The sequence below is a fragment of the Oryx dammah genome, unplaced genomic scaffold, assembly GCF_014754425.2.
Source record: "Oryx dammah isolate SB20612 unplaced genomic scaffold, SCBI_Odam_1.1 HiC_scaffold_28, whole genome shotgun sequence".
Taxonomy (NCBI): domain Eukaryota; kingdom Metazoa; phylum Chordata; class Mammalia; order Artiodactyla; family Bovidae; genus Oryx; species Oryx dammah.
Window position 1 is genome coordinate 106136244 of NW_024070212.1, and position 27678 is coordinate 106163921.

Sequence of the window (27678 nt, forward strand, 5' to 3'; positions counted from 1 at the left end):
CACACCCCCACCCCTACCCCTGATCTGGCAGCCTCCTGGCCTTGTCCTGATTTTATCTGTGTCTCACACCACACTGTATTCACACTGGCCTTCTGCCTTCCTCCTCCAGCATATCAAGCTCATTCCCACCTTAGGGTTCATAGGCACATTTTAAATAAAATTTCCCATTTCTTTTCTGTGTGTGTTCGTGTTTCGTTTCCAGCACCTCCCAAAAAGGGAAAGAAGAGGAAGGCACAGAGGGAAGAGGAGCAGCCAGACAAAACTCGCAGGACGCTTACATCTAAGGAGGCATGTGTTTTGGTCCTCAACATCACCCAGTTTAGAGTAGAGAGGGGAAGTCCATTTCTTACAACTCACACTTTATGAAATTAATGCTCTAGAGTTTAAGTCAAGGAACCCCAATCCTAAGTGACCTGGTTGAGGTCAGTGAAATAGGATCAAGAGTTGACCTTGACTGCATGAAGGTCAGCTGAGTGTATGTCTTGTTTCAAGAATGCTAATCGCTGTCCTCAAACTCGCAGACTACTGTTGGAAAGAGTGCTGGGTGTATGTAGCCTCAGGGAGATGACACATGATGAGCTGAGCTGTGTAGGCAGGCAGATGGCTGCCGTCTGTGAAGCTCAGCTCTGTAACAAGGCTCTCGAGAGCTGGAGGGGTCCCCTTTGGGAGGTGGAGAGCTTGTACTGAGTGTCCAGCCTTAGACCAGAGGACCGCTTGGCAGGAGTGCAGAGAAAAGGTTCAGGCGTTGGCTGAGGGTTGGGCCACGTCACAGCCTGTCACTTGGAGTTGCCACAAGCTGCAGTGGAAGCGCAGGCTTGAGTCTGGTAAAGCCTCTCTCGTCGTGAGTGCTGCCGCCAGTACTTGCAGGAGCCACGTGGGAACGGAGCACAGAGAAACAGAGGGGCCTCTTTATGACTTTCAGTGTTGGTTTGATTGGTTTTTTCCCTCTTGGTGTGTGTGCCATTTTTTACAGAGGAGGAGGGAAGCACGGCAGCAGCGATCTAGAAAAGTTGGCGTACGCTACTATGAAACACACAATGTGAAAAACAGGAACAGGAACAAAAAGAAGACCACTGACTCAGAAGGGCAGAAACACAGACACAAGAAGGCCAAACATAAGCAGTAGCGTGTTAAAAGCTGTCTATTAAATTATACAAAAATATGCAACTAGAAACTGTTCATTTTCTTCATGCCCAGTTGGCATTTCAAAGGCCATGATGCATCTGTTCTGAGATTGGACGGTTGAAACCACCCACCAGTACTAGTGAAAGTAAAGAGAGCTCCTCACCCCCAAGGATTTCAGTGATGGAGTCCACTCGAACTCCTGACAAATGAGTCAGTCCTCTGAGTTCCTACGAGTATAACCCTGGCATGAAAGTGTCTGACAGAAACAGGGCTGAGGTCTAGAAAATACGGAGTGTGGTATTTCTTTTGTACTAGCAATGAGGAGTGTGGTATTTCTTCTGTACTAGCAATGAGTGGTTTAGTTTGGAATAGAACTGTTTTTTAATACTGTGGATGTTGTGTACAGAGCCTAGGCTTTAAAATGCGAAGAAAAAGCCTCAGCAGCTTGTGATGCCTCACTGGGTCTGTTAGGAGAACCCGGTTAGGGCATGACTGCTTTACAGTCAGGGAGTTGTGGATCTAGCGCTTCTCTGACCACAGCTCTTTCCCAGGAAGATGACGGAGCACAGACTGGCTGTTTAAGTGGAATCTTGGGGCTGATGCCTTGGGACACCTGGATGAGGGTGAAAGCTGTGACTTCAGATTGGAGATGAAAGTATAGAGGGCTTGTTGGACTCAGTGGAACACAGCTCTTGTTGGCCTGCAGTTCTCTGAAGGAGCCTGGAAGCCCTCGCCAGACAGGCGTCAGGTGCCAGCACCTCTTCATTGGAGAACCGAGCACCTAACGCCTTCCAGCGAGGGACTTAGGCGTTTTGCTAGTCTGCCCTGAATCAGATTTATGTTGCTAATTTAGTCTTCTGGGTCTGTGAAACCAGAAGAGTTCTGAGCCTCCAAACTTTGAGTCTAGCTTATGAGGAAGAGTAAAATGCAGTTGTCCCCTCACCATGGCCCGGTCACTAATAATAATAAGAACTGCATGTGAGGTGTGGGCTAGTCAGAGGGTTGTAGGGCTGGGGTTTGATTTTCTGCAGAGTAAGGTGAAAAGATCCAGTCAGTGGGGGAGGAACAAGGTCCAGGCAGCTCACTGTGGACACCTTGACCTGTATTTCTTTCCAGCAGACACTCACTTTTTTGAAACTCATGGGTTTGACTCCCTGCCATTGCCTCTTACCCAGCAGTACACAGTGCAGGGAGGAAAGGGCCCAGTGACTTGGTGAGCAGGGATAAAATGAAACGGTATCAACTGAAAACTCCAAAATGAGGTGTTAGAACTTCACTGGAGTAGGAACGATGAAAAGACATCAAATAAGGACAAGATAGTCCAGAGGAACCCAGGGCAGTGTTAAGGGACAAGGTGAGCTCTGGACCAGAAATGGGGCAGAAAAGCAGCTTCCTATGACTGGAAATAAGTGACAGGGTGGAGAGACGACGAGAAAGCAGCTGCTCCACCTGAGACGGGTACAGCCAAGAGGGGTGAGTTCTAAGTCTCAGTGTCGGAGTTGGCAAGTGCCCAGGTTGGCCACGTGCAGAGACTACCTGGGCTGCACTGCCTTCCATTGTCCAGCCTGGAGCCTGGCTGTCAGACCTGAGGTGCTGCACAACACTTGGGGGGCAGTGGTGTGACTTCTGACAGGTAGGTGGTGCTAAGGGGTGGGGGTATGGCTTCTTCACTCAGGAAACTAGCTTTTTATTACAAAGGGCTTATGATGGGGTCGTTAGTGCTTGCCGAGACCCACATTGAAATTATTACTTCTTTGGCGCAATAATGCCTTCCAGTTGGGCCTGAAAAACAGAAACAAACTCCATTAGTATTTGAAACATGCAGCCTAACACAAATAGCCGAGGTGACAAGTCTCCTGGAAGAATGATCCAAATGCTGCCACTCCAATTATTTTTTTCCCTTCATTCCCAACTCCATGTTTTCTAGGTTAGCTGGTTTCTGGCTTGGCATTCAGTCTTGCTGCATTAGGAGAAATCAGAGCTGGCCTGCTTTCCATACAATAGCTGCTCAGTGTATAATATAAGGCATTGAAAAGGAAATTGAATAAAAGTTGTTGAAATAGTGGTTTTTACATGGCTCACATTTCAGGCCTGAATACTTCTGCTAAGTTAAACATTTGGCTCTCTCGTTTGGGAGCCTGGGAGCTCTGTGCTGGGACAAGAGGTTTGGGAAACAGCAGATTTTCAGCCACTGAGACAACTTGACACCCAATTAGAGAAAATTGCTACCGGTGAGTAGGGAGCTGTCCATCTTGTATGTAAAGCTTCAGACACTTGGGAGTTACTCTGCTCCTGTGGCAGCCAGTAAAATAATTCACTATCATGGTGTGTGGACAGACCTTTAAGTAGGTCTATCCTGGGGACTGCAAACAATGCTTTATTTGGACTGCAGCTTTGAGCCAATAAAAATAACTCACTTCTAAAGAGTCCTTCGCCCCGGGGATAACAAGGTTGCTTGTAAATGTTAGAAAGATGCCAAGGTATTCTGCTTTGCTCTTGCCGCCAGTACCATAGGAGGCACTGGGGAACTTGGGCTTATGATGAAAGAATATGGCAGATAAGGGAGGCAGCCTCAGAGACTGCTAAGTAAACAGATTCACATCTGGCTGCGAAAGTTTGTTTTGTTCAACTTGCCAAGGAGAAAATCTGTCATCCTCCACTAGCAATTAACACAAGCCTTTCTTTATCTCAAAGGCTTGGCCTTCTTGGCTTGTAGCACCCACAAGCCTGCCAATCGCAAGAATGTAAGCTTCTGTGAAACTAGGGAGGAGAGGGAGATACATCCAGGGGCCCCTCTGAGCCAGGGCCACGGGAGATGGACATTGTACACCAATAGCCATATGTCTAGAGCAGTGGTTCTCAAACTTTAGCGAGGATCAGAATCACCTGGAGACCCGGTTAGACTGGCTTGCTGGCCCCCAACCCCAAAGTTTCTGATTGGGCAGCTCTGGACCGGGCCCAACGATTTGTATTTCTAAAAGCTGTGGTGATGAGGATGATGCTGTCTGGAGCCCAACTTCTGAGAACCTCTGGACCAGACAGACAGCCTGGAGTTTCAGAGGCCTGGCCCCCTGCCCAGCCCTCTTCACTAGGCCCCCTCCCTCCCTTCAGCTCAGTCGGATTAAAGTATACTGTCAGCAAAAGAGCTTTGATGAAAAACACCTACAGTTGAGTTCCTCTGATATGCACCAGGAGAAGTTTCCTGATTTGAATTGGTTCTTCCCTCTCAAAGGGCCTTCCCTTACCCGCCACCCCCACAAATGCAGTGCCTCTTTCTAGGCAGCTGCAATAGGAAAGCACACCCCCGAAGGCCCACTGGAGAGACACAGCCCCCTCTGAGGAGGCTCCAAAATGCCAGCTGCCACAGGACAAAAGTCCCACCTTTGACGCAACAACCTCTCCCAGAAGATAGGCAACTTTTACCCGAAGGGGAACAAAAATCCCCTGGAGAGCCAGGCTGAGGAGTCATGGGGGTTCAGACTTGAGAACAGAACCTGTCTCCAAAGCCAGAAGGACAGAGAATCTGCGTGCTGATCCCTCACCTCTCCCCAAGAGTCAGCTTCCTTGACTCCTTGGCAGTATTGAAAGTCAGTGTAGGACAAAATGCTTGGGCTGCTCTGCTTGGCTGGCAGGGCCTGGAGCTGGGGCTGGGGGCACTCCACCTGAGCCGGCGCAACGATTACCTTCAGCTGCTGATTCGTCCGCTTCAGGAACTGTATCTCCTCGTTGTGCTTCTTCTCCTCCACCTGTCTCCTCTCGCTCTCCCGCTTCTCAACGGCCTCACATTTTGCCTTCTGCTCGTTCACTTGCCTCTCCAGATCTCGCTTTTCAGTTTCTAACTCTGCAATCTGCGGACAGAAACCCCAGTCATCCTGCGACGTCGCCAAGCGTATGGGGCGGTGTGAGTCCCTGGGTGGAGGGGACTTGGGACACAGCTGCCCGACCCAAGGCATTGCCAGAGTCTGTACTGCCACCCAGTGGGAGGCCAGGGACTGGCAGGGCTTGTCCAAGGGGAGACAGTTCCGTCACCCCAGGACTGGCCATGACACTGAACCAAACGTTCCTCACTGAGGTGATTGGGAGAGCACCCTCGGAGGCCAGAGTTGGATGCTGGCATGACAGGCTGTGGCCCTCAGGTGGACAGGAGAGTTGCAGAGGCTCGGAGGCTCCTGGTGAACCCACTCACTTTCCTCTCCATGTCTGACTTCCCCTGCTCAGCCTGCAGCGCCTTCCTCATGCCAAACGCCACGCTGCTCTCGTACAGGGTCTGGTAGGCGGCGATGGTCATGCGGATCTCGTCCCGCACCCGCAGCAGCAGCAGCCCCCGCTCCGCACAGTTGATGGTGACCTCGCGGATCAGCTCATCTGCCAAGGTGCACACAGCGAGGTCGGAGAAAGCAGGAGGGAGGGGAAATGCCAACTGTCCTACTACAAATCGCCTTCCTACTGGGAAGGGCAGTAGGGTGTGTCCTCCTCACTTGGAGACAGGCAGGTCTCGGGGGCCCTATCAGGACTTCTCTTTGGCATTTGGGAGTACAGGCCATCAGCAAGCCTGGCTTGGCCAGGGCAAACGGAGACAAGAGCTTGGTGTGTCTACAGCCTGGGGGCCCTTCTGGTCCACTGTTAGGCAGAAACTGGGTGCTATTCAAAGCAATCTGACTTTTTCAATATAAAGATGGTGGCTCTTTTAAAGCAGCTGGGAAATCCTCTGTGCCCCCTTGGCTGGACTGGTTTGGGGCTGGAAACATCGCCATAAATGCTGACAGGGAGCACAAGCCAGAATCGCCCTCAAGCTGAAGGGACTCTGCCAGCCCCTGGGCAGCAGCTGCCACAGGGTCTGGATGCGTTTGCATGTCCGCGTCCACGTGGGCCAGTGAGACTAGATTGAGGGCCAGTCGTCTGACACCAGCACCCAAGGAGGGAGATCTCAAGTCCCTGGGTCTGGGGACTTCCCTGGTGGTCCACTGGTTAAGACTCCATGCTCCCAACACAGAGAGCCTGGGTTCAATCCTTGGTTGGGGAACTAAGATCCCACATACCACACGATATGGGCCCTGTGTCTGTTGAGTCACAACAAACCACCCTGAAATACTTTTCTGGACCAAGGCCTGATGTTGATAGATGGATATAAATATAGAACATGACATTTTTCTGATTGAAAAATTAATCTATGTTTATTACAGAAACCTTTGAAAAGAACCAAATGGAAGGGGTCCCATGGAGGTGGGAAGTTCTCATGTTACTCTAAGCAGCTGCTGAGGGGTGAGGAAGCAAGTCATCAGGAACACGGTGACTGACAAGGTGGGGACCGGTAGGACAGATGGGCAGGAGGGGGAAGACGGTGCAGTTAGCAGTTCCTGGGTGGGGTAGGTGGGGGGAGACAGATATTCCAGGATGGGATGGGCTCAGCTCGGGGGGACTCAGGGCCTGGGTCTCTACTGAAGGGAAGGGGAAGGAGGCAGTAGAGGGTGGAGCAGCCTGCCTCTCGGACCACTCACCGAAACACTGAGAGTACAGCTCCCGGCGCACTGGGCAGATGCCGGTCTCCCGGGCCTGCCGTTGCTGCAGCTTCAGGTCCAGCTGCTCCTGGAGGTGCACCACGTCCATCCTGGTGCTGGGCGTGCTGGACACCTGCTGGATCCATAGCTGCGTGTCCTCCACCCACTCCCTGTGGGACAGACACAGCCAGGCTGAGCCAGCCCCATCCACCACGCAAGGTCCTCAGGACCTGAGCAGAGGTGGCCCTTGGCACTCTCTGCCTGAGAGGAGGGAGGAGTGGCTCTGTCCCCGACCCATCAGAATCCCCCATCTCTCTCTTCCTTGAAGAGTGTGTGGCTCCAAAGCCACCCCCACGGTGCCAGCTCCATAGGGCCCCTTCCTTGGGGCTGCGCAGTCTTCATTCTCCCACGATCCTCTGTGAAGTCATCACCCAGGTTCCAGATCTCCCACTCCTAACATGCTGAGCAGTTTTATGGTGGATGTTGCTTGATCTGAATGGGAGGCCCAGCGGCAATACCCACTGACTTGTGGGGTAGGAGACACAGGAAACCATAAGCCTTGTGTCAACAAAAAGAGGTGAAGATATATATTGGCAGGGGGAGTGTCCCTATATGGACGCCCATAGTGAACCTCGTGTCAGAACCACAGCCAGGTTCTGGAATCACAAGGGGCAGTCTGAGGGCAGAGCCACCTTGACGGAGAGGATTCCATGCGTCGTTGAGAGGGAAGCAAGTGAAAATCACCCTCAGAACTTCTATCACCTTATTACATAAAAATAGTTGAATGTTGGTGATCAATGTGGCTGTGGAAGAAAGCAGCAGGGTAAGAAGAAGGGAGCTCTCCTTTTATAAAGGAGTCTGCAGAAGGTTTCCTTGAGGAGAGGACATTTGAGCAAGATTTGACTGTGGTGTTGGAGAAGATTCTTAAGAGTCCCTTGGACTGCAAGGAGATCCAACCAGTCTATCCTAAAGGAGATCAGTCCTGGGTGTTCATTGGAAGGTCTGATGTTGAAGCTGAAACTCCAATACTTTGGCCACCTGACGTGAAGAGCTGACTCATTTGAAAAGATCCTGATGCTGGGAAAGATTGAAGGCAGGAGGAGAAGCGGATGACAGAGGATGAGGTGGTTTGATGGCATCACCAACTCAATGGACATGAGTTTGGGTGGGCTCCAGGAGTTGGTGATGGCTCCTGGCATGCTGCAGCTCATGGGGTCGCAAAGAGTCGGACATGACTGAGCGATTGAACTGAACTGAGTGAAGGAACAAGGGAATCGGGAGGATATCAGGGGAAGAGGATCCCTGGCGGTGAGAAGGTCCTATGGTGGGAAAGTCATCAATGTGTTTCAGAAACAGCAAGCAGAGGCCCTCGTGGCATTAGCCCCATGAACTAGGAAGAGAATAACCAGAGAGAAGATCCCGGATACCTCAGGGGCCAGGTCCTGCCAGGTCTTCTGGGTTGTTGTAAGGACTTTGAATTTTAGTCTGAGCGAGATGGGATGCCATTAGAGTTTCTATAAGAAGAGTTGCACGATCTGACTTGTGATTTGGGGGCTGTGTGGGGAATAGACTGTAGGAGCACAGAGTGGAAGCAGAGTTTTCAGGTAGAAGGCCATCACAGTAGTACAGGTAACAGTGACTAGGAATAAGACAGTGGAAGCAGAGTGAAAAGCAGTCAGATTTGGAAAGTAATTTGAAGGTAGAGGCAAAAGGAGAAAGGGGTGGCAGAAGATAAGATGGTTAGATAGCATCACTGACTCAATGGACATGAATCTGAGCAAACTCTGGGAGATAGTGGAGGACAGAGGAGCCTGGCGTGCTACAGTCCATGAGGTTACAAAGAATCAGATACGACTTAGTAATGAAAACAAGAACAATGGAGACAAGAGAATGTGAGCATTCCCAGACCTGTGACGGGAGAGATCAAAGGGAATGAAAAGTGGCCTGAGCCCCTAGTGGAAAGGAGAGAAGACTGAGAATGAGCTGGTTAGGGGAAGAAAGACATTGTGATTTAATTTGAACACGTTGAGTTTGAGATGTTCTTTGGACATCTTCATGAAGGTAATGAGTAAGTAGTAGAATATACACGTTTGGAGTTTAGGGGAGAGGACAGGGTTGCAAAAAGACCCATGGGAACCATCAGTATACAGATATTTAAAGCCACAAATGAGCCTGGGTGAGAGCACTCAGGAAATGATGGCCCTCCCAGGACCTAGCCATCTGCAAGTTCTAGAAACTCTGGGATGCTGGGAAGAAATCTCAGTCAGAAAGAGAGTTAGGGTGCCTCCTCCCACATTCCCAAGTTCCAGGAAGCAAAAGCCTGGGCCTCCTCCTAGCCACTGCTTGTTTACCTTGGGGGCAGGATGGCATTCAAGATTTCTTCTGCTTGCTTTGTAGGATCTGGGACACAGGAAGTTGAGGGGAGCTTGGTCTTGGGTGGCTGTGGGACGGGACCCGAGGGTCCAGGCTGCTGGGGGCTGACTTTCAGTGGCCGAGCCTGAGAAGGAGGGACAAGTTGGGGCAGGAGGCGACTCAGACACTCAGCTCCACACTCCCTGGGCCCCTGGATTGCGCTAGGTTTCCTGCACATCCCTCTCCTATCCCATCTATCCTCTCAGCAGAAGTTATGTTTCAGAGCTGAAGGAGGCCATGTAGCATCTCTGGTTCCACCCCAACCCAATGCTTGCATCTCCTTGAACAGATGTTTCTGGCCCAGCTGCTCAGGCCTCTACTCTAGTGATGGGGCATCACTATCAGATCTATTCTGGGACCCTGCGACCCTAAAAAGACTTGTCACATCGCCCTGTGACTTTCTTCCCCATACTAATCTGCCCTTTGGCATCACCCAGCATTTGGTTTTCTTCTGCCTCTCTCCGCAGGTCCCAGTTCCCATTACTCCCAGACTGCAGCCTCTGTCGCTCGGGACTCCCGACCTTCAGCGCAGCCCCTGTCTTGCCCCAACGGAGCTTCGTGCTCCCCCACCCTCTGAGACTCGTCCTTACTTTGGGGCTCCGTTTCTCAGTGTTCCGGCTCACCAACACCGGGGTGTCATACTTAAGCAGAGAGTCCGCTGGGGGAATCATGGTGGCGGCGGGAGAAGCAGCCCAGCAGCCGCCCTCCAGTCAGAGCCTTGTTTGCCGTCGCCATGGAAACCTCCGCTCTGCGCTCTTGGCCTGGGCGGGGCTTCGGGGTGGGGCCAGCAGCGCGCGAGTTCAAACAGCCTTCTCAGAAAGTTTTCCAGTGCTTATCAGACCACCGGCTCAACAGGTCGCCTCGGTACTCTTGGAAGCAGGGAGAAAAACATCAGTTCTGAATCCCTGTGCTGCGTCTAGCTCGCAATTTGAATTAGATGCTTACCACCTTCGTTGACCCTCCATTTTGACATCTGCAAAATGGGGAGTCGTCTGACTCCTTAGCGAAGGGTTGGGAAAGATTCCCAGTGGAAGGCATCTAAAGTTCCCACGTTTTAAAAGGCATTTGTTTTTAATTAAATGGAGAAATGACAACATATCAGACAGTGGAGGGACAGAGGGGAAATGCTAATGATTTGCCCACGGGCTGCCATCTGTGATTGCGTTTTCTTCCTCTTTCCTTAGTGTCTCCAAACGTAAATGTAATCACAATCTGTACAATTTTGTTTAACAAGTCAGGTTTTTTTCCCATTTGTCATATAATTTGTAAATAGTTAAAAATCCTTCAAAGTGAGTGAAGTGAAAGTCGCTGAGTCGTGTATCCGGGTCAGGTACTGTCTGGAGTATCCAGAATACTGGAGTGGGTAGCCGTTTCCTTCTCCAGAGGATCTTCCCAACCCAGGCATCGAACCCAGGTCTTCCGCATTGCAGGCGGATTCTTTACCATCTGAGCCACCAGGGAAGCTGTCCTTGACAGTAGCTTTCCTTAAGTTTGCTTTTGAAACTTGAATCTCCCGCCTCTCGAGTCGGGTCACTAAGGCCCCGCCCACTCCGGAATCTTGTCACGTTATCTCCGCTGCAAGGGCTTCTGGGAGAGCGCGCAGCCGGAAGCGGAAGTCCTGGAGGCAAGTCCGTCATTTCCTTTGGGACAGGAGGGCAACGGACTTATCTTCTTTGGCTCCGCAGATCTCTCGGCATGAAGGAGGTGAAGAGCGAGCGGGAGCGGGGGAGCCGGCGAAGGCACCGGGACGGGGACATGGTGGGGATCGCCCCGGCGGTAGTGGTGAAGCAGGAACGGCTCAGCCCGGAGTCCGCGCCTCCCGTCCACCGCCGTCCGGATTCCTCCGGCGGTAGCCCGTCCCCACCGGCCGGCGAGTCGGGCCGCCCAAGTCACCGGGGGAACCGAGCCCGAGGAGGTAGCCGGTAAGTGGGAAGCATCCCGGGGTGGGTCTTAGATAGGGCTCGTGGAGAAGGGAGGACAGGGCTAGCGCCAGAAACACACCTTGAACGAGGAACGCGGCAGTTTGGACTTAATCCTAAAGCGATAGAAGTGACCAGTTGTGCTTGTATGGAAGAATGTTTACTCCGGTACCTAACACTTGGATTGCGGCTGGATGTTACGCGCTCAATGCCTGCTGCGCAGTCTCTCGCCCCTTCATTTCTGTGTACCCAGCACTTCACCGAATATAGTTCAGTTGATAGCAGTGATAATTTAAGTTGAAAGATTTTCCCCATCTGCTTGCAAATGGAGTGCAGGCGTTATCTTTTCCAATTATCTGTCCCAAGAAGTTTACATATCGAGGGCCTAGGCAATCTACCTGATATTCTTGCGGGGAGAGAATGTCTCTTGATAGACACCTTCATTTATTCATTCATTCGACGTAGTTTTTCAGTTCAGTTCAGTCGCTCAGTCGTGTGCGACTCTTTGCGACCCCATGAACCGCAGCACACCAGGCCTCCCTGTCCATCACCAACTCCTGGAGTCCACTCAAACCCATGTCCATCGAGTCGATGATGCCATCCAACCATCTCATCCTCTGTCGTCCCCTTCTCCTCCCGCCTTCAGTCTTTCCCAGCATCAGGGTCTTTTCCAATGAGTCCGCTCTTCGCATGAGGTGGCCAAAATATTGGAGTTTCAGCCTCAACATCAGTCTTTCCAATGAACACCCAGGACTGATCTCCTTTAGGATGGACAGGTTGGATTTCCCTGCAGTCCAAGGGACTCTCAAGAGTCTTCTTCAACACCACAGTTCAAAAGCATCAATTCTTTGGCACTCAGCTTTCTTTATAGTCCAACTCTCACATCCATACATGACCACTGGAAAAACCATAGCCTTGACTAGACAGACCTTTGTTGGCAAAATAATGTCTCTCCTTTTGAATATGCTATCTAGGTTGGTCATAACTTTCCTTCCAAGGAGTAAGCGTCTTTTAATTTCATTGCTGCAATTGCCATCTGCAGTAATTTTGGACTGAGTACCTATTATGTGCTAAAGACCATTCTAGGTCATAAAATAATGTGGGAAGATATGCAACATTAAAAAAATACATACAAATGTATATGTGGAATTTGACTTAAAACAGTGTAGAATTATATGCAGATAAAATTGAAAATGGTGGAGGGTTGGGGAAGAAGAGCGTCCTAGGTTCTGGTGCTGCAAGGGTGAACTTAGATGGTCTGCCTCTAGATGGTGCTCCTAGGTGGTGCTCTAGCCCTGAGACAAAATAACAAGCAAATTTGGAAAAGTAGTCTCAGTTAGTAACAAATATTTGGGGGTAGGTTAATGTGATACTGAGAGAGTTGAGGGAGGTGGTTTTCCCTGAGCTGCTGTCTGAAAAATCTACTATTTGACCTAAGACCTGAATGATAGGAATAATCTGCCTTGTTGAAGATCTAGGCAGAGGGAACAACCCATACACAGAACCTGAAGTGGAATTAATTGTGTTCTTCTAGAAATGGGGGTGAGAGGGGAAGTCCAGTATAGTAATCAAGGAGAGTGGTAGGAATGACATTGGAGAGCGAGGAGATAGAGCCAGAGACTTTGCTGATAGATCGTGATTGTGTGGGGAAGGAGCATGGAGGGCTGTTGGTTGAGGGGAGAAAAATAATCAGGGTGACTTCTAGGTTTTTTGCCTGAGGAACAGGGTGGATGGTGGCACTAATTATCCAGCTGGCAGAAAACAGAGGAAAGTGTCTTGGGTGGTTGGGAATCTAGAGTTGTTATCTAAGTGAGAAGTTCCAGTAGGCAGTTATGTATGTGGAAGACATAGGACCGGAAAAGAAGCTCCTGATTCTTTTAGTGTGATCAGCAAAGACATGGTGTTTGTGTTAGTTGGGTACGCCTGACACTTGGAGCTGTTTTGTATGAGGGAATGAAAGTTGAGATAAATGTGTATACCATTTTCTGAACAGGTCCCCAGCCAAAAAGAAAAACAAATCCTCAGGGAGAAGAAGCAAGTCTCCCCGGAGTAAGAGAAGCCGAAGTCCTCACCACTCAGCAATCAAAGTAAAGCAGGTAAGTGGACTGAGATGTTTTCATACTGGCTCCAAACCTAGAGCCTCTCCATCATAGCTAAAGTGGTGTGTGTGTGTTTCCTGTACCTGCAGTGGGCTTCTCCAAAAACTGGACTTTTCTTTTTTCTTCTTTCTTTGTTAAACTTTTTATTTTGAGATAATTGTTGATTCACATGCAGTTGTAAAAGGTAATACAAAAGCCACAGTTTGTCCCAATAGTAACATCTTACAGAATTATAGAACAATATCCCAACCAAAATGTTGACATCAGTTCTGTCAAGATACAAAACATTTCCATCACCACAGGATTCCTCAAGTAGTTCTTTAATATCACACCCAGTTCCCTCCTACCCTACCCCTCCAACTCCTGGCAGCTTCTAATCACTTCTCCATTTCTGTTATTTTGTTTCCTCAAGAATGCTATGTAAATAGAATCACACAGTATGTAGCCTTTCTGGATTGGCTTTTTCCACTCAGCTAAGTTCTTTTGGAATTCATTTATATTGTTGCTTTTGTCTGTAGTTCCTTCGTTTTTATTGCTGAACCCTATTCAATGGTATGGATTTAACCATTTGTCCATTAAAGTATATCTGGGTTGTTGGCAGTTTTTGGCTATTAGACATAAGACTGCTATGTACACATTTCTGTACAGGTTTTTGTGTGAACATAAGTTTTCATTTCTCTGGGATAGATGCCCAGGAGTGCAGTTTCTAGATGGTGTGGTAGTTGCTTTTTTTCTTTTTCCTAAGAAATTACTAAATTGTTTTCCAGAGTGCTATGTTAGTTTGCCAGGTCTTCTTAACAAAATACCATAGACTGGTTGCCTTAAACAACGGAAACTAAGAGGCTAGAAGTCAGAGATCAAAGTTTCAGTGGTTTGGTTTCTCCGGAGGCCTTTCTCCTTGGCTTGCCTTCTTTTTTGGGTCCTCATAGTCTTCCCTTCTGTGCGCTCCCATCTCTGACTCACATCTTCTTTAACCACATCAGCCATATTGGATTAGGGGCTTACTCATTTTAACTCAATCAGTTCTTCAAAGACCTTACCTGCAAAAAATCTGGTTACAGTCTGAGGTGTGGGGGTTGAGACTTCAGTATGTAAATTTGGAGGGGGCACAGTCCTTACAGTGGCTATCCCTTTTTATAATGTGAGTGATCCAGCATTTGGTATTGTGACCATTTTGACCATTCTGACAAGTGATAGTGATACTGTGATTTTAATTTGCATGTCCCTGGTGACTGATGATGTTGGGCATCTTTTCATGTGTTTATTTGCCATCTGTATTTCCTCTTAGGTAAAATGTCTTTTCAGATCTTTTGCGTATTTTCTAGTTGGATTGTTTTGGGTTTTTTTACTACTGAATTTTAAGAGGGTTTTTTTTTTTTTTTTTGGTAATATATTCTTAGATACCAGGCCTTTTTGGAGTGAGAGGTTTTCCAGTATTTTCTTTCGGTCTGTATCTTGTCTGTTCATTCTCTTAAAAGAGTTTTCCTCAGAGCAAAAGTTTTTGATTTGTTTGGAGTCCAGCTTGTCTGTTTTTCCTTTTACAGATTATGCTTTTGGTGTTATGTCTAAGAACTTCCCTGACTCTAGAACCTGAAGATATGTTTTTCTTTAATATTTATTTAAGTCCATGATCTGTTTTGAGTTTGTTGTAATATAAGGAAGGAGCCTGAAATCAAATTTCCTTTTTCACCTGTGGATATCCATTTACTCCAGCACTAGGTGTGGAAAGATGATTTTTCCTCCCTTTAATTGCTTTTGCTTTGTCAAAAATGAAAAGTGCGTGTGTGTGCCTTTATTTCTGGGTCCTCTGTTCAGTGCCATTGATCTGTCATTCTGCCAGTACCACAGTCTTGATTACTGTAGCTATATAATAAGTCTTACAATTGAACAGACTCGTTCTTTCACTTTCTTCTTTTTAAAAATTGTTGGGACTTCCCTGGTAAGCCAGTGGTTAAGACTCTGAGGCATAGGTTTGATCCCTGGCTGGGCGGAACTAAGGTGGCACATGCCACAGGACATGGCCAAATAAATAAATAATTGTTTTAGGAATTCTCATTCCTTTATCTTTCCATATACATTTTAGAACAATCTTGTTTATATCTATTAAAAAAACTTGCTAGGATTTTGATTGAAATTGTGTTAAACTTGTACTTTTTGAGAATTTTTAAAAAATTATGTAGCGTCTAAATTATGTAGCGTCTTCCAGTCTTTGAATATAGGTGTGTCTCTGTTTATTTAGATCTTTGATTTCTTTTATCAGTGTTTCAGTGTACAAGTCCTGTATGTGTTTTGTTAGATTTGCACTTAAGTAATTTTTTTAAGTTATCATTAAATGATGGCTCTAGTCCATAGGGTCGTTAAGAGTCGGACACGACTGAGTGACTTCCCTTTCACTTTTCACTTTCATGCATTGGAGAAGGACATGGCAACCCACTCCAGTGTTCTTGCCTGGAAAATCCCAGGGACAAGGGAGCCTGGTGGGCTGCCGTCTATGGGGTTGCACAGAGTTGGACACGACTGAAGTGACTTGGCAGCAGCAGCAAGTGATATTTTGAATTTCAGTATTTACTTGTTCATTGCTAGTACATAGAAATATGATCCATTTTTGTATGTTTATCTTATATCCTGTGGCCTTACTGAACTCATGTATTTTGCCTAAATAAATCCCAACCTAAAACTTGGGATTTTCTACATAGATAGTCATGTCTGCACAGGGGCAGTTCTGTCTGTCTTCCTTTCCAGTGCATGTTCATTTTATTGCCCCTTGCTGCATGGCTGGGGCTCTCGCACTGAGTGGAGCAAGAGCAGTCAGAGCAGGCACTCCTGCCCTGTCCTCAGTCCCGAGGGACAGGCGTTCAGTCATCGTCTTGTGCTCTTTCCTCTAAGTTTTATTTAATTTTTGACAGTGCTGGGTCTTTGTTGCTGTGTGTAGAGTGGAGAATCCCAGGGACGCGGGAGCCTGGTGGGCTGCTGTCTGGGGTTGCACAGAGTCGGACACGACTGAAGCAACTTAGCAGCATCAGCAGTGGACTTTCTCTAGTTGCAGTGAGCAGAGGCTACACTCTTGTGGTATGCAGGCTTAGTTGCCCTGTGGCATGTGGAATCTTCCCGGACCAGGGATCAAACCCATGTTACCTACATTGGCAGGCAGATTCTTAACCACTGGACCACCAGGGAGGTCCTCAGTCCTCTTTTTAAAGAACCTCTGGGTTACAAAGTGCAAATAGAGACACTGGCATTAAGAAAATGGATTTTCCTATGAATTTGAGCCAACTTCTGCTACCTAAAAAGATTCAAAGCCAGTCCTGATGATCTTTTGTATGAGTTGGTCAGCCATCATCTTCATTATCTCAGAATTCAGTCACTGGAACCATAATACCCAGATCAAACCTCTCAAACCACTCATAGCTTTGTGTGTGTGTTTGTACAACTTGCCACGGTTATGATTTAATAATTTTGGCATGTTAACATTTTGTAGATTTAAAAGGTACAGTATACATAGCCTGTTAGTTGGATACATTTATATATTGTAATATGACTGCCATGGAAGCGTTATTTACCAAGTTACATCATTATAGAGTAGTGTTACTGTCTATATTCATTTATCTGGGTATTAAATCTCTATCTATGGCTTATTTACTATTTGTTACTGTTAGTACCCTTAAATACCATCAGTCTTATCCTCCCACCTCCCATCTCCTAGTGACCACCATTTTACTCCCTGATTGTTTATATATATATAGGAGATATATATAAAGGAGCTTCCCTGGTGGCTCAGACAGCAAAACTTTGCCTGCAGTGTAGGAGACCTAGGTCTTATCCCTGGGTCAGGAAGATCGCCTGGAGAAAGGTGTGTGTGTTACACTTGTTTTCAGCTTGCAGTTTTTTACCTCTGGTTTCTAAATCAGCAACTTATAGTAAATCCTGGGGCCTACCACATGGAACTGTTTTGTGATGGTGGTGTGTTTTGGAAATGGTTCTCACACAGAGGGGGTTGAGGACTTGATAGGCAGTTGAAAATCACTGACTTTCACCTGGATTATAAGAGCACACACAGCCTCTGTCTTGTACTTAGAGATATTCTTTTCTGCACTACTCAGCCACCATTAAAAAAAAAAAAGTTCAACACAGAGTTATATTCAATATAATTTAATAACCTAGTATGGAAAAAAATTGAAAAAGAATGTGTCTTTGTATATAACGGAATTCCTTTGTATATGCCTGAAATGAATACAACATTGTAAATCAACTATATTTTGATTTTTTTTTTTTTGTTAAAGGGGGTGGGGGACAGGATTGTGGAGACCTGAGGAAAAAATTTGTCAATTGCTTATTTATCATCATAACACGGAAGTCTGTAAACTAAAAAGTGAGAGTATGGTTTACTTCTGTCATTAGCCCCAGAATCATACCCCTCCCCATGACCAAAAAAAACCACCTCAATCCCCAGAGGTCACCATCTTAATAGTTTGGTATTTATATTTCAGCGTTCTATAATGCTTATGTTCTCTTCTTTTCCTTTATATTTTGGTGTGTGTGTGTATTCTGTGCAAAGATGTTAATTAACAAAAAGAATCATATTGTATCTGTTATCCTACTTGACTTATCAATAGTTGAGAGTGTATGTTGAAATGTTATTTTGTGTTGTCTGGTTATGTAATATGTCATATTCTCTCCAGAGTTTCTACTGATTTTGCCAAGTATACATACATGTACTAGAAACAAAGACAGAATTGCCCATTGGATTTAGCAACATGTAGGTCATTGGTGACCTTGACCAGCAATTTTAGTGGAGTAGTAAGGGTGAAGTCTAATTGGAAAATTCAAAAAAGATGGAAAAAGAATTGGGGACTGATTAACACCAAACTTTTTTAAGGAATTTTACTCAGAGAGTGAAGAAATAGAGTAGAAGCCAGCATGGGAAAGGGGCTTTGGAAAAGAGCAGATGCCTGTGCTGACAGGAATGGTTCAGTGCAGATCAGGGAAGTGGATTGTGTGCAGGAGAGGCAGGGATCACTGCAGAGATATTCCGGATGAGAGGGAAGCTCCCAGGTGTGGGAACTGGCTTTGGATAGAAGAAGATAGTTTCCTTACGGGCGTAGGAAGGGATAACAGTAAATGGGCGTAGATGCTGGCAGGTGGGCAGACATGGAAAACCCCTTCTGAGTAAGTAAGAGGTGGAGAGGGCTGTGTAGGAAGAGAGGGAAGGGTGAAACAGCCATCTTGGAGGAGCAGTAGATCAAGAAAATGTAGGATGGTTGCTGGCATCATTAAGGAGGCTTGGGTCATGCTCCTAAGGTGTGACCAAGGTGGGACCCGTCAAAATGGCTTATGCTTTTCTCTTGCCACTTCTATGTGCTTGATGCTGGTTGTGGTTTTGCCAGGACAGTGCAACATGAATGGCATGGGACAGGGGATTGAGGGAGTGATCACACTGCTTGACCCTGGAATTTCGGAAGGGAAGAGAGTGCATCAAGAGAGTGAGGGAAAGGATCAAAGGTGTGGATGCGTCTTACTGGGATGATGTTAGAATTGGGTAAAATGTGAGCTGGAAAGATGGGCAGAAAGAGGACTGCTTGAAAGTGAAATTATGGAGGGGCTGCAGTTATTAGAAGTGGAAAGGTCTGTATAACCATGAGGTGAGTGGCCAAGGAGAAATAAGGTGACAGATAAGATAATGGGAAGAGAGAAACGCAAAGAATGGAGAGGTCAGCATGGTATTGAAATCAGCAAGGGTAATGCTGGAGAGAATGACGAGCTAGAAGTAAAACTGGTATGAAGGGAAGGGATGTGATTTAGGATTAGTAAATGACAGCAACGGTGAGAGTAATGGGTGACAGTGTCTTACATGAGATTCGCTGCTGCATCTTTTCAGGGAAAAAGAAAAAGGTGGGGAATGTTTTAGGATTGGCAGTGAGAAGAAAGGGCAGTGCCTGACAGGGCAGGCCTGAAGATGGTGGGAGCTGAGGGGAGGTCAGAAGGAGAAAACCAGCTTCTTTGAGAGAGCTATGGGGGAACAGTGTGCTCAGGCAGAGTGAACTTGAGACAGGAACTATCTGAGAAGACCTGGAGGATGTAGGTTGGTTTTGCCAAGCTTTCCATTTCCAGAGGAAATAGAAAGTACAGTGGCTTTAGGAGTTGAAAAAGGGTGGAATTTGGGGGCAGAATCCATCATATACAGAGACTTATGGGAATTAGAGTACCAAGGGAGGTGGAGGTGATGGCCCGGAGTCTGTGACTTCTTACAGTGACTCATTTAATCAGGGATAAAGGGGGTAATTCCATGAATCAAGGCAAGTTGGAAGTGGTCAAACAGGAGATGGTAAGAGTGAACGTCGACATTCTAGGAATCAGTGCACTAAAATGGACTGGAATGGGTGAATTTAACTCAGATGACCATTATATCTACTACTGTGGGCAGGAATCCCTTAGAAAAAATGGAGTAGCCATCATGGTCAACAGGAGTCCGAAATGCAGTACTTGGATGCAATCTTAAAAATGGCAGAATGATCTCTGTTCGTTTCCAAGGCAAACCATTCAATATCACAGTTATCCAAGCCTATGCCCCAACCAGTAACACTGAAGAAGCTGAAGTTGAAAGGTTCTATGAAGACCTACAAGACCTTTTAGAACACCCAAAAAAGATGTCCTTTTCATTATAGGGGACTGGAATGCAAAAGTAGGAAGTCAAGAAACACCTGGAGTAACAGGCAAATTTGGCCTTGGAATGTGGAATGAAGCAGGGCAAAGGCTAGTAGAGTTTTGCCAAGAGAACGCACTGGTCATAGCAAACACCCTCTTCCAACAACACAAGAGAAGACTCTACACATGGACATCACCAGATGGTCAACACTGAGATCAGATTGATTACATTCTTTGCAGCCAAAGATGGAGAAGCTCTATACAATCAGCAAAAACAAGACCAGGAGCTGACTGTGGCTCAGACCATGAACTCCTTATTGTCAAATTCAGACTTAAATTGAAGAAAGTAGGGAAACCACTAGGCTATTCAGGTGTGACCTAAGTCAGATCCCTTATGATTATACAGTGGAAGTGAGAAATAGATTTAAGGGACTAGATCTGATAGATAGAGTGCCTGATGAACTGTGGATGGAGGTTCATGACATTGTACAGGAGACAGGGATCAAGACCATCCCCATGGGGAAAAAAAAATGCAAAAAAGGCAAAATGGCTGTCTGGGGAGGCCTTAGAAATAGCTGTGAAAAGAAGAGAGGCAAAAAGCAAAGGAGAAAAGGAAAGATATAAGCATCTGAATGCAGAGTTCCAAAGAATAGCAAGGAGAGATAAGAAAGCCTTCCTCCGAGATAAACGCAAAGAAATAGAGGATAACCACAGAATGGGAAAGACTAGAGATCTCTTCAAGAAAATTAAGAGATACTAAGGGAACATTTCATGCAAAGATGGGCTCGATAAAGGACAGAAATGGTATGGACCTAACAGAAGCAGAAGATTAAGAAGGGGGGCAAGAATACACAGAAGAACTGTACAAAAAAGATCTTCATGACCAAGATAATCACGATGGTGTGATATTCACCTAGAGCCAGACATCCCGGAATGTGAAGTCAAGTGGGCCTTAGAAAGCATCACTAGGAACAAAGCTAGTGGAGGTGATGGAATTCCACTTGAGCTATTTCAAATCCTAAAAGATGATGCTGTGAAAGTGCTGCACACAATATGCCAGCAAATTTGGACAACTCAGCAGTGGCCACAGGACAGGAAAAGGTCAGTTTTCATTTCAATCCCAAAGAAAGGCAATGCCAAAGAATGCTCAAACTACTGCACAATTGCACTCATCTCACGTGCTAGTAAAGTAATGCCCAAAATTCTCCAAGGCAGGCTTCAGCAATATGTGAACCATGAACTCCCTGATGTTCAAGCTGGTTTTAGAAAAGGCAGAGGAACCAGAGATCAAATTGCCAACATCCGCTGGATCATGGAAAAAGCAAGGGAGTTCCAGAAAAACATGTATTTCTGCTTTATTGACTATGCCAAAGCCTTTGACTGTGTGCATCACAATAAACTGTGGAAAATTCTGAAAGAGATGGGAATACCAGACCACCTGACCTGCCTCTTGAGAAACCTATATGCAGGTCAGGAAGCAACAGTTAGAACTGGACATGGAACAACCGACTGGTTCCAAATAGGAAAAGGAGTACGTCAAGGCTGTATATTGTCACCCTGCTTATTTAACTTATATGCAGAGTACATCATGAGAAACACTGGGCTGGAAGAAACACAAGCTGGAATCAAGATTGCCAGGAGAAATATCAATAACCTCACATATGCAGATGACACCACCCTTATGGCAGAAAGTGAAGAGGAACTAAAAAGCTTCTTGATGAAAGTGAAAGAGGAAAGTGAAAAAGTTGGCTTAAAGCTCAACATTCAGAAAACGAAGATCATGGCATGTGGTCCCATCACTTCATGGGAAATAGATGGGGAAACAGTGGAAACTGTCAGACTTTATTTTTTTGGGCTCCAAAATCCTTGCAGATGGTGATTGCAGCCATGGAATTAAAAGATGCTTACTCCTTGGAAGGAAAATTATGACCAGCCTAGACAGCATATTAAAAAGCAGAGACATTACTTTGCCAACAAAGGTCCGTCTAGTCAAGGCTATGGTTTTTCCAGTGATCATGTATGGATGTGAGAGCTGGACTGTGAAGAAAGCTGAGCACCGAGGAATTGATGCTTTTGAACTGTGGTGTTGGAGAAGACTCTTGAGAGTCCCTTGGACTGCCAGAAGATCCAACCAGTCCATTCTAAAGGAGGTCTGTCCTGGGTGTTCATTGGAAGGACTGATGCTGAAGCTGAAACTCCAATACTTCGGCCACCTCATGCGAAGTGTTGACTCATTGGAAAAGACCCTGATGCTGGGAGGGATTGCGGGCAGGAGAAGGGGACGACAGAGGATGAGATGACTGGATGGCATCACCGACTGGATGTCATCACCGACTCGATGAACATGAGTTTGAGTAAATTCTGGGAGTTGATGATGGACAGGGAGGCCTGGCGTGCTGCAATTCATGGGGTCACAAAGAGTCGGACATGACTGAGCGACTGAACTAAAGTGAACTGAAAGGGGATAATGAGATTAGTTGTGGTGAAGTCAGGCAGATGGTGGTGGCAAGCTTGTGAATGTCTTGGGGTAGGAGGGATGGGTGTCTGAGGCTCCCTCCCTCTTGGTACTTGTCTTTGGAGGTTAGGAAGTCTAGGAAAACTGGATCTGGCTCTGAGCAAGCAGACCCCTACTTGACCTCTATGGATGGTAGGGAGAGGGCCTTGAGGCAAGGGCTAGGGATGAGGGTTGGCAAGGAAGTGGGGACAAGGTCCCAGTCCTGATGCTCAGGATTTCCTCTCTACCCCTTCCCAGGAGGGGAGCCTCACTTCATGGCAGGTCCCTCTCTTGAACTCTTGATACTTTAGCTATAAGATTAGTAAGGATAAACCTATCTTCATGTGTTCATTAGGTATTTATTAATGCTTCTTTTGAAAATTTCTTATTACTCTCCTTTGCCCATTATCCTCGGAGAAGGCATTGGCAACCCACTCCAGTACTCTTGCCTGGAAAATCCCATGGATGGAGGAGCCTGGAAGGCTGCAGTCCATGAGGTTGCTAAGAGTTGGACACAACTGAGTGACTTCACTTTCACTTTTCACTTTCATGCATTGAAGAAGGAAATGGCAACCCACTCCAGTGTTCTTGCCTGGAGAATCCCAGGGACGGGGGAGCCTGGTGGGCTGCCGTCTTTGGGGTCGCACAGAGTCGGACATGACTGAAGCGACTTAGCAGTAGCAGCCCATTATCCTACTAGGCTGATTTTCAGTACTGTTTTTAAAGAAGCCTTGGTATGTTTCTTCATCTCTTCAAATCTTTAAAAAATATATCTGTTACAATTGACCCTTGAACAACATGGGTTTGAGTTGCTCTGGTCCACATATACGCAGATTGTTTTCAGTAGTAGAGGCTGCAGTACTCCGTGTCCTGAGTTGGTTGAATTTGCAGGTGCAGACCCTCAAATACAGAGGGACCACATATATAGAGAAACCGCGTATGCAGAGGGGCGACTACAGCAGCCTGGAGGGTTGGTTCCCCTGTGCCCCAGCCCCTTCATCGTTCAAGGGTCAGCTGCAGTAAATTTTTACAGGTTTCTTCTTATATAATTCTTAATTTTATTCCTAGGTATTGAGTAGTCTTTGTTACTGTTGAAATAAGATCTTTCAAAATTACTATTAATACATTTTCATTTCTGGCATAAGAGAAAGGTAGCTTTTTTCTTTATGTAATTATCTTGGACTGCAAGGAAATCCAACCGGTCCATCCTAAAGGAAATCAGTCCTGAATGTTCATTGGAAGGACTGATGTTGAACTGAAACTCCAATCCTTTGACCACCTGATGCGAAGAGCGGACTCATTGGAAAAGACCCTGATGCTGGGGAAGATTGAAGGCAGGAAGAGAAGGGGACAACAAAGCATGAGATGGTTGGATGGCATCACTGACTCAATGGACATGAGTTTGAGTAAACTCCGGGAGTTGGTGATGGACAGGGAGGCCTGGCATGCTGCAGTCCAAGCGGTCGCAAAGAGTTGGACACGACTGAGCGACTGACCTGAGCTGAATTATCTTGTATGTGACTACTTAATTCTCTCTGGGAGTTGTGTTTTCCCTAAGTTTGCCTGTAGGTATTCTTGTTTCTCAGGCTCTGAACCTGGGCGTGTACTGTTAGAGCTATATTTGGGCAGCAGTCTGGGATACCTTGGAGAAGGAGATGGCACCCCACTCCAGTATTCTTGGCTGGGAAATCTCATGGACAGAGGAGCCTGGCAGGCTACAGTCTGTGGGGTCGCAAAGAGTTGGACACGACTGAGCGGCTAACACTTTCACTGGGTGGTAGCCTTGCAAGCGAACATGACCACCACTGGTAACCTTATTTCTGTGGGACATTTTGCTCTGAACGCCAAATCACAAATGACTTCTCGAATGCAGCTCTCTTTAGAGACCATGAACTGGCTTTACTTTCCTGAATCTGTTTGAATTTCAGGAACGTGAGGACCATCCTCGGAGAGGCCGGGAAGATCGGCCACACCGAGAACCCTCAGGACAGGAACACAAGCGAGCTCGGAACAGTGACCGAGACAGACACCGCGGCCATTCCCACCAGAGGAGAAGCTCAGGTGAGAGGCCGGGCAGCGGGCAGCCTCAGGGACGTGATCGAGATGCTCAGAACCTGCAGGCTCAGGAAGCCGAGCGGGAGTTCCACAACACCCGGCGCCGCGAGCACCGCCAGAAGAACGACGTTAGCGCTGGCAGTAACGCGTCTCAGGATGCGCAGCCTCGGCCTGGACCTGGAGGCAACAACAAGGAGAAAGAGGTGCCTGTTAAAGAGAAGCCAAGCTTCGAACTTTCTGGGGCACTTCTTGAGGACACTAATACCTTCCGGGGTGTAGTTATTAAATACAGCGAGCCCCCGGAAGCACGTATCCCCAAAAAACGGTGGCGTCTCTACCCCTTTAAAAACGATGAAGTGCTTCCAGTGATGTACATCCACCGGCAGAGCGCTTATCTCCTGGGCCGGCACCGCCGCATCGCAGACATTCCCATCGATCACCCCTCCTGTTCAAAGCAGCATGCGGTCTTTCAGTACCGGTAAGTGTCCATCTGTGGAGGAAACCAAGGTGCCAGCAGAAGCCCGACGTCTCGGCTGGTTACGATTACTGAGACCTGTGTATGTGTGTGTGCACAAGAAGCCCATATCCCTCATAGCTAATAGTGTTTTTTTTTAATTTTTATTTTTTTGGCTGAACCTGCATGGTTTATGGGATTTTAGTTCCCCATCCCAGGATCGAACCCAAGTCCTTGTCAGTGAGAGCGTGGAGTCCTCACCCCTGGACTGTCAGGGAATTCCTTCTAATTTAAGGAGTATTATTCCTCTAATGTATAATCACTTAATATATATAGTTGCCAACACTTGTGTAAGAGGATGGATGTTGGTGTCCGAAATCCAGATTTTGAGTCCTGCCAGTGCCACTTACCTGGGGCCAGCTGCTCTTCTGGGCCTCAGTTTCTACGTCCCTTGCAGGGCTGTTATGATAGGTAAATGGAAGTAAAGCCGAGAATGAAAATAAAGCTGAGAATGCCTGGCATATGTTAGCCAAATCTGTATCTTGGCAATTTCTGTAGTACATCTGTTATTGTTGGATGCTCACAACAATCCTGTGGGGAGGCGAGGACTAGTCTTAATACCCCATTTAACAGATGAGCCCATGAAGCTCAGCAAAGCCAGGTGGCCTGCCTAATAAATAATCACTGAGGTAGCATGCTGGCTCAAATTGGTTTTGATTTGAATAATTTTGATCATCTTATCTGTTCCCTTGACTGCGAAGTCCAAATATACTGGTTTATTCCTATTGGAACAGAAGCTAAACTATGTTGAAATATAGGTAAAAGAAGCATTATGTTGATTATTAACAGTACAAAAAATGTAAAATTTTTTAAAATACCAAAAAAAAAGTATTTCTTAACCATGGCAAGAGGCCTTGTTTTCTGCATTTTAAGCTATGATCTACCATGAACCCCTCTTTCCCAGTGACCAGTTCTCACCGATTTAACTTGCTCCCAATTTCGAAATCCATAACTGTGCCTTCCCATTGATTTCTACAGTTTGCACTTGAACTGAGTCTAAGCCAGGTATTTACATGGTCCAGACTGTTAGCACAGAGCTGGAGGCTCTGGGGCTGGATTCCGCTCACAGCTTTCTCTCCTTTGCCTCCGCTAGGCTTGTGGAGCACACCCGTGCTGATGGGACAGTTGGCCGCAGGGTGAAGCCCTACATCATTGACCTTGGCTCAGGCAATGGAACATTCCTGAACAACAAGCGAATTGAGCCACAGAGATACTATGAACTGAAGGAAAAGGATGTCCTTAAGTTTGGGTTCAGCAGTAGAGAGTATGTTCTGCTCCACGAGTCCTCTGACACCTCTGAAGTGGACAGGAAAGAAGACGAGGATGACGAGGAGGAGGAGGAGGTGTCTGACAGCTAGCAAACTGAAGACAGCCCAGGCTCTCGAGAGACCTTCTCTTTGTGCGAAGGCTTTGGGACTGACTCTCGGGGCACCACTGTGCTCTCTGTAATGCCTCTTACTGCCTTAAGTCTTTCTTCTGTTGCTGACCAGCTTATGTTTCAGTGTAAAAAAATTGACTCATGTTTGGTTGAACTTCTTTCTGTGACACTTTGGCCACATGCCTGTGGGCATTTATTTTCCGAACAGTCCCTCCGACACATCGTGTTTTAGTAGAAGCATCATGGCTTGAGTTGGTGCTTTCAGAACTGCTGCCTAGGAAACTATCAACCCTTGGTTAACGGGGAATTGTGGCTTGTTTTCTTTGTACAGTTACCCTATTTATATAGTCGTTAAGCTTTGTGGACCGGGTTTGTTTTTATCTTGGGGGCAAACCCCTGAACAGAGAATCTTACTAAGCTTTGGTTATCACCAAAATAGCCTCCAGAATATACCAAAGCTTTGACCTGGTTGAGCTCTTGAGTCATAGAAATTGATTTTGCACTTGGTTGGTTTGGGTGGGTGGGCGGGTGGGATTTACCACATGACCTCATCATTGACTGTTGGACTCAAACAGATGCTCCATGGAGCCTGCTTCAGCTCACGACTGTACAGGAGGACCATGGCTGCTGCCGGCGGGTGCTGACTGCATGTCACAGGAGGCCGGAATGGGTCGTGGATCTGTTTCCTGGAAGAGAACTCTGATTTCTCCACAGAACAGGAACAGTTTTGACCATCGCAGCTGTTCTTCAACTTCACATTTTTATTTAGAGGTTATCTCCATTCTTTCTTCCTTGAGAGAAACAGTCATTTATGTAGCAGGGTTTTTGCTTTATCCTAACAACATATACATGTCAAAAGACGGTTGTGTGGTTTACATGTTTCATCTTTTTAAAACAACATTCAGAGAGGTTGTATTTACCTTCCCAAGGCTGGAATGGGAATTGCCCAATTTTCTAATTTTCCACCAGAGGACTATGTGTAAGTAGAAAAGTCACAACTGCTTACATCTGTTGTGTGTATGTATATATGTACATATTTAAAACATTGTGTGTGAAAGAGCCGCATACTGATTTTCCTATGAGAATGTTTTGTGACGTGAATGTGATACAATATTATAGGCAAAGGCCTCCCTGCGTTTGAGGAGCAGGTTTTCATTTATATGTATTTTTGGAAGAAAAAGTAATAAAATTTGTAAATATAGCCCCCTTTCAAAATGTACTTCTTTGCTAGCACAGAAGACCTTGTGTTCACAGGTGTATTCTGGTGCTAAGGAAATCTTTGAACGAGTCTTGTGGGAGTAGAAGTCAACAGTTGTGGAGGCGTCAAGGGAATGGAAGTGAGAGGGCCCACACCTGCCCTGGAACCCAGATCTTCACATCTCGGCGACTTGAGTGGTGGTCCTGATGAAGCAGCAGTGCTTTCTGAGTTGGCAGTGGAGGGGTTTTTCTTCCCAGAAGAGTCAGAGTTGGGGCAGGTTATCCGTTGTGGGCCTCATACCAGTTGACACCTGTCCCTGCTTCCTCGCCCTCAGGTGGTGATGG

General features: G+C 46.7%; 3 protein-coding genes across 3 annotated transcripts in view; 2 read left to right on the forward strand and 1 right to left on the reverse strand.

The window, feature by feature from the left end:
• Window positions 1–1167, forward strand: part of GNL2 (G protein nucleolar 2) — a 24031-nt gene extending 22864 nt beyond the window's left edge. The window contains exons 15-16 of the mRNA XM_040231639.1: window positions 203–288; window positions 974–1167. Of these exons, the coding sequence (XP_040087573.1) occupies window positions 203–288; window positions 974–1126 (239 nt within the window). The 3' untranslated portion in view covers window positions 1127–1167. The remainder of the gene's footprint in view (window positions 1–202; window positions 289–973) is intronic.
• On the reverse strand, window positions 1124–9757 carry DNALI1 (dynein axonemal light intermediate chain 1). The gene is made up of 6 exons (XM_040231681.1): window positions 9626–9757; window positions 8975–9120; window positions 6624–6793; window positions 5312–5490; window positions 4809–4973; window positions 1124–2907 (listed from the first exon to the last, which is right to left on the reverse strand). The coding sequence occupies exons 1-6, from the start codon at window positions 9704–9706 to the stop codon at window positions 2872–2874; spliced, it is 777 nt and encodes a 258-aa protein (XP_040087615.1). The 5' UTR covers window positions 9707–9757; the 3' UTR covers window positions 1124–2871.
• An 899-nt stretch (window positions 9758–10656) lies between these two features.
• SNIP1 (Smad nuclear interacting protein 1) lies at window positions 10657–27337 on the forward strand. The gene is made up of 4 exons (XM_040231665.1): window positions 10657–10957; window positions 12948–13050; window positions 24118–24722; window positions 25852–27337. Exons 1-4 carry the CDS (start codon window positions 10731–10733, stop codon window positions 26114–26116), a joined length of 1200 nt encoding a protein of 399 aa, XP_040087599.1. The 5' UTR covers window positions 10657–10730; the 3' UTR covers window positions 26117–27337.
• The last annotated feature ends 341 nt before the right edge of the window (window positions 27338–27678 follow it).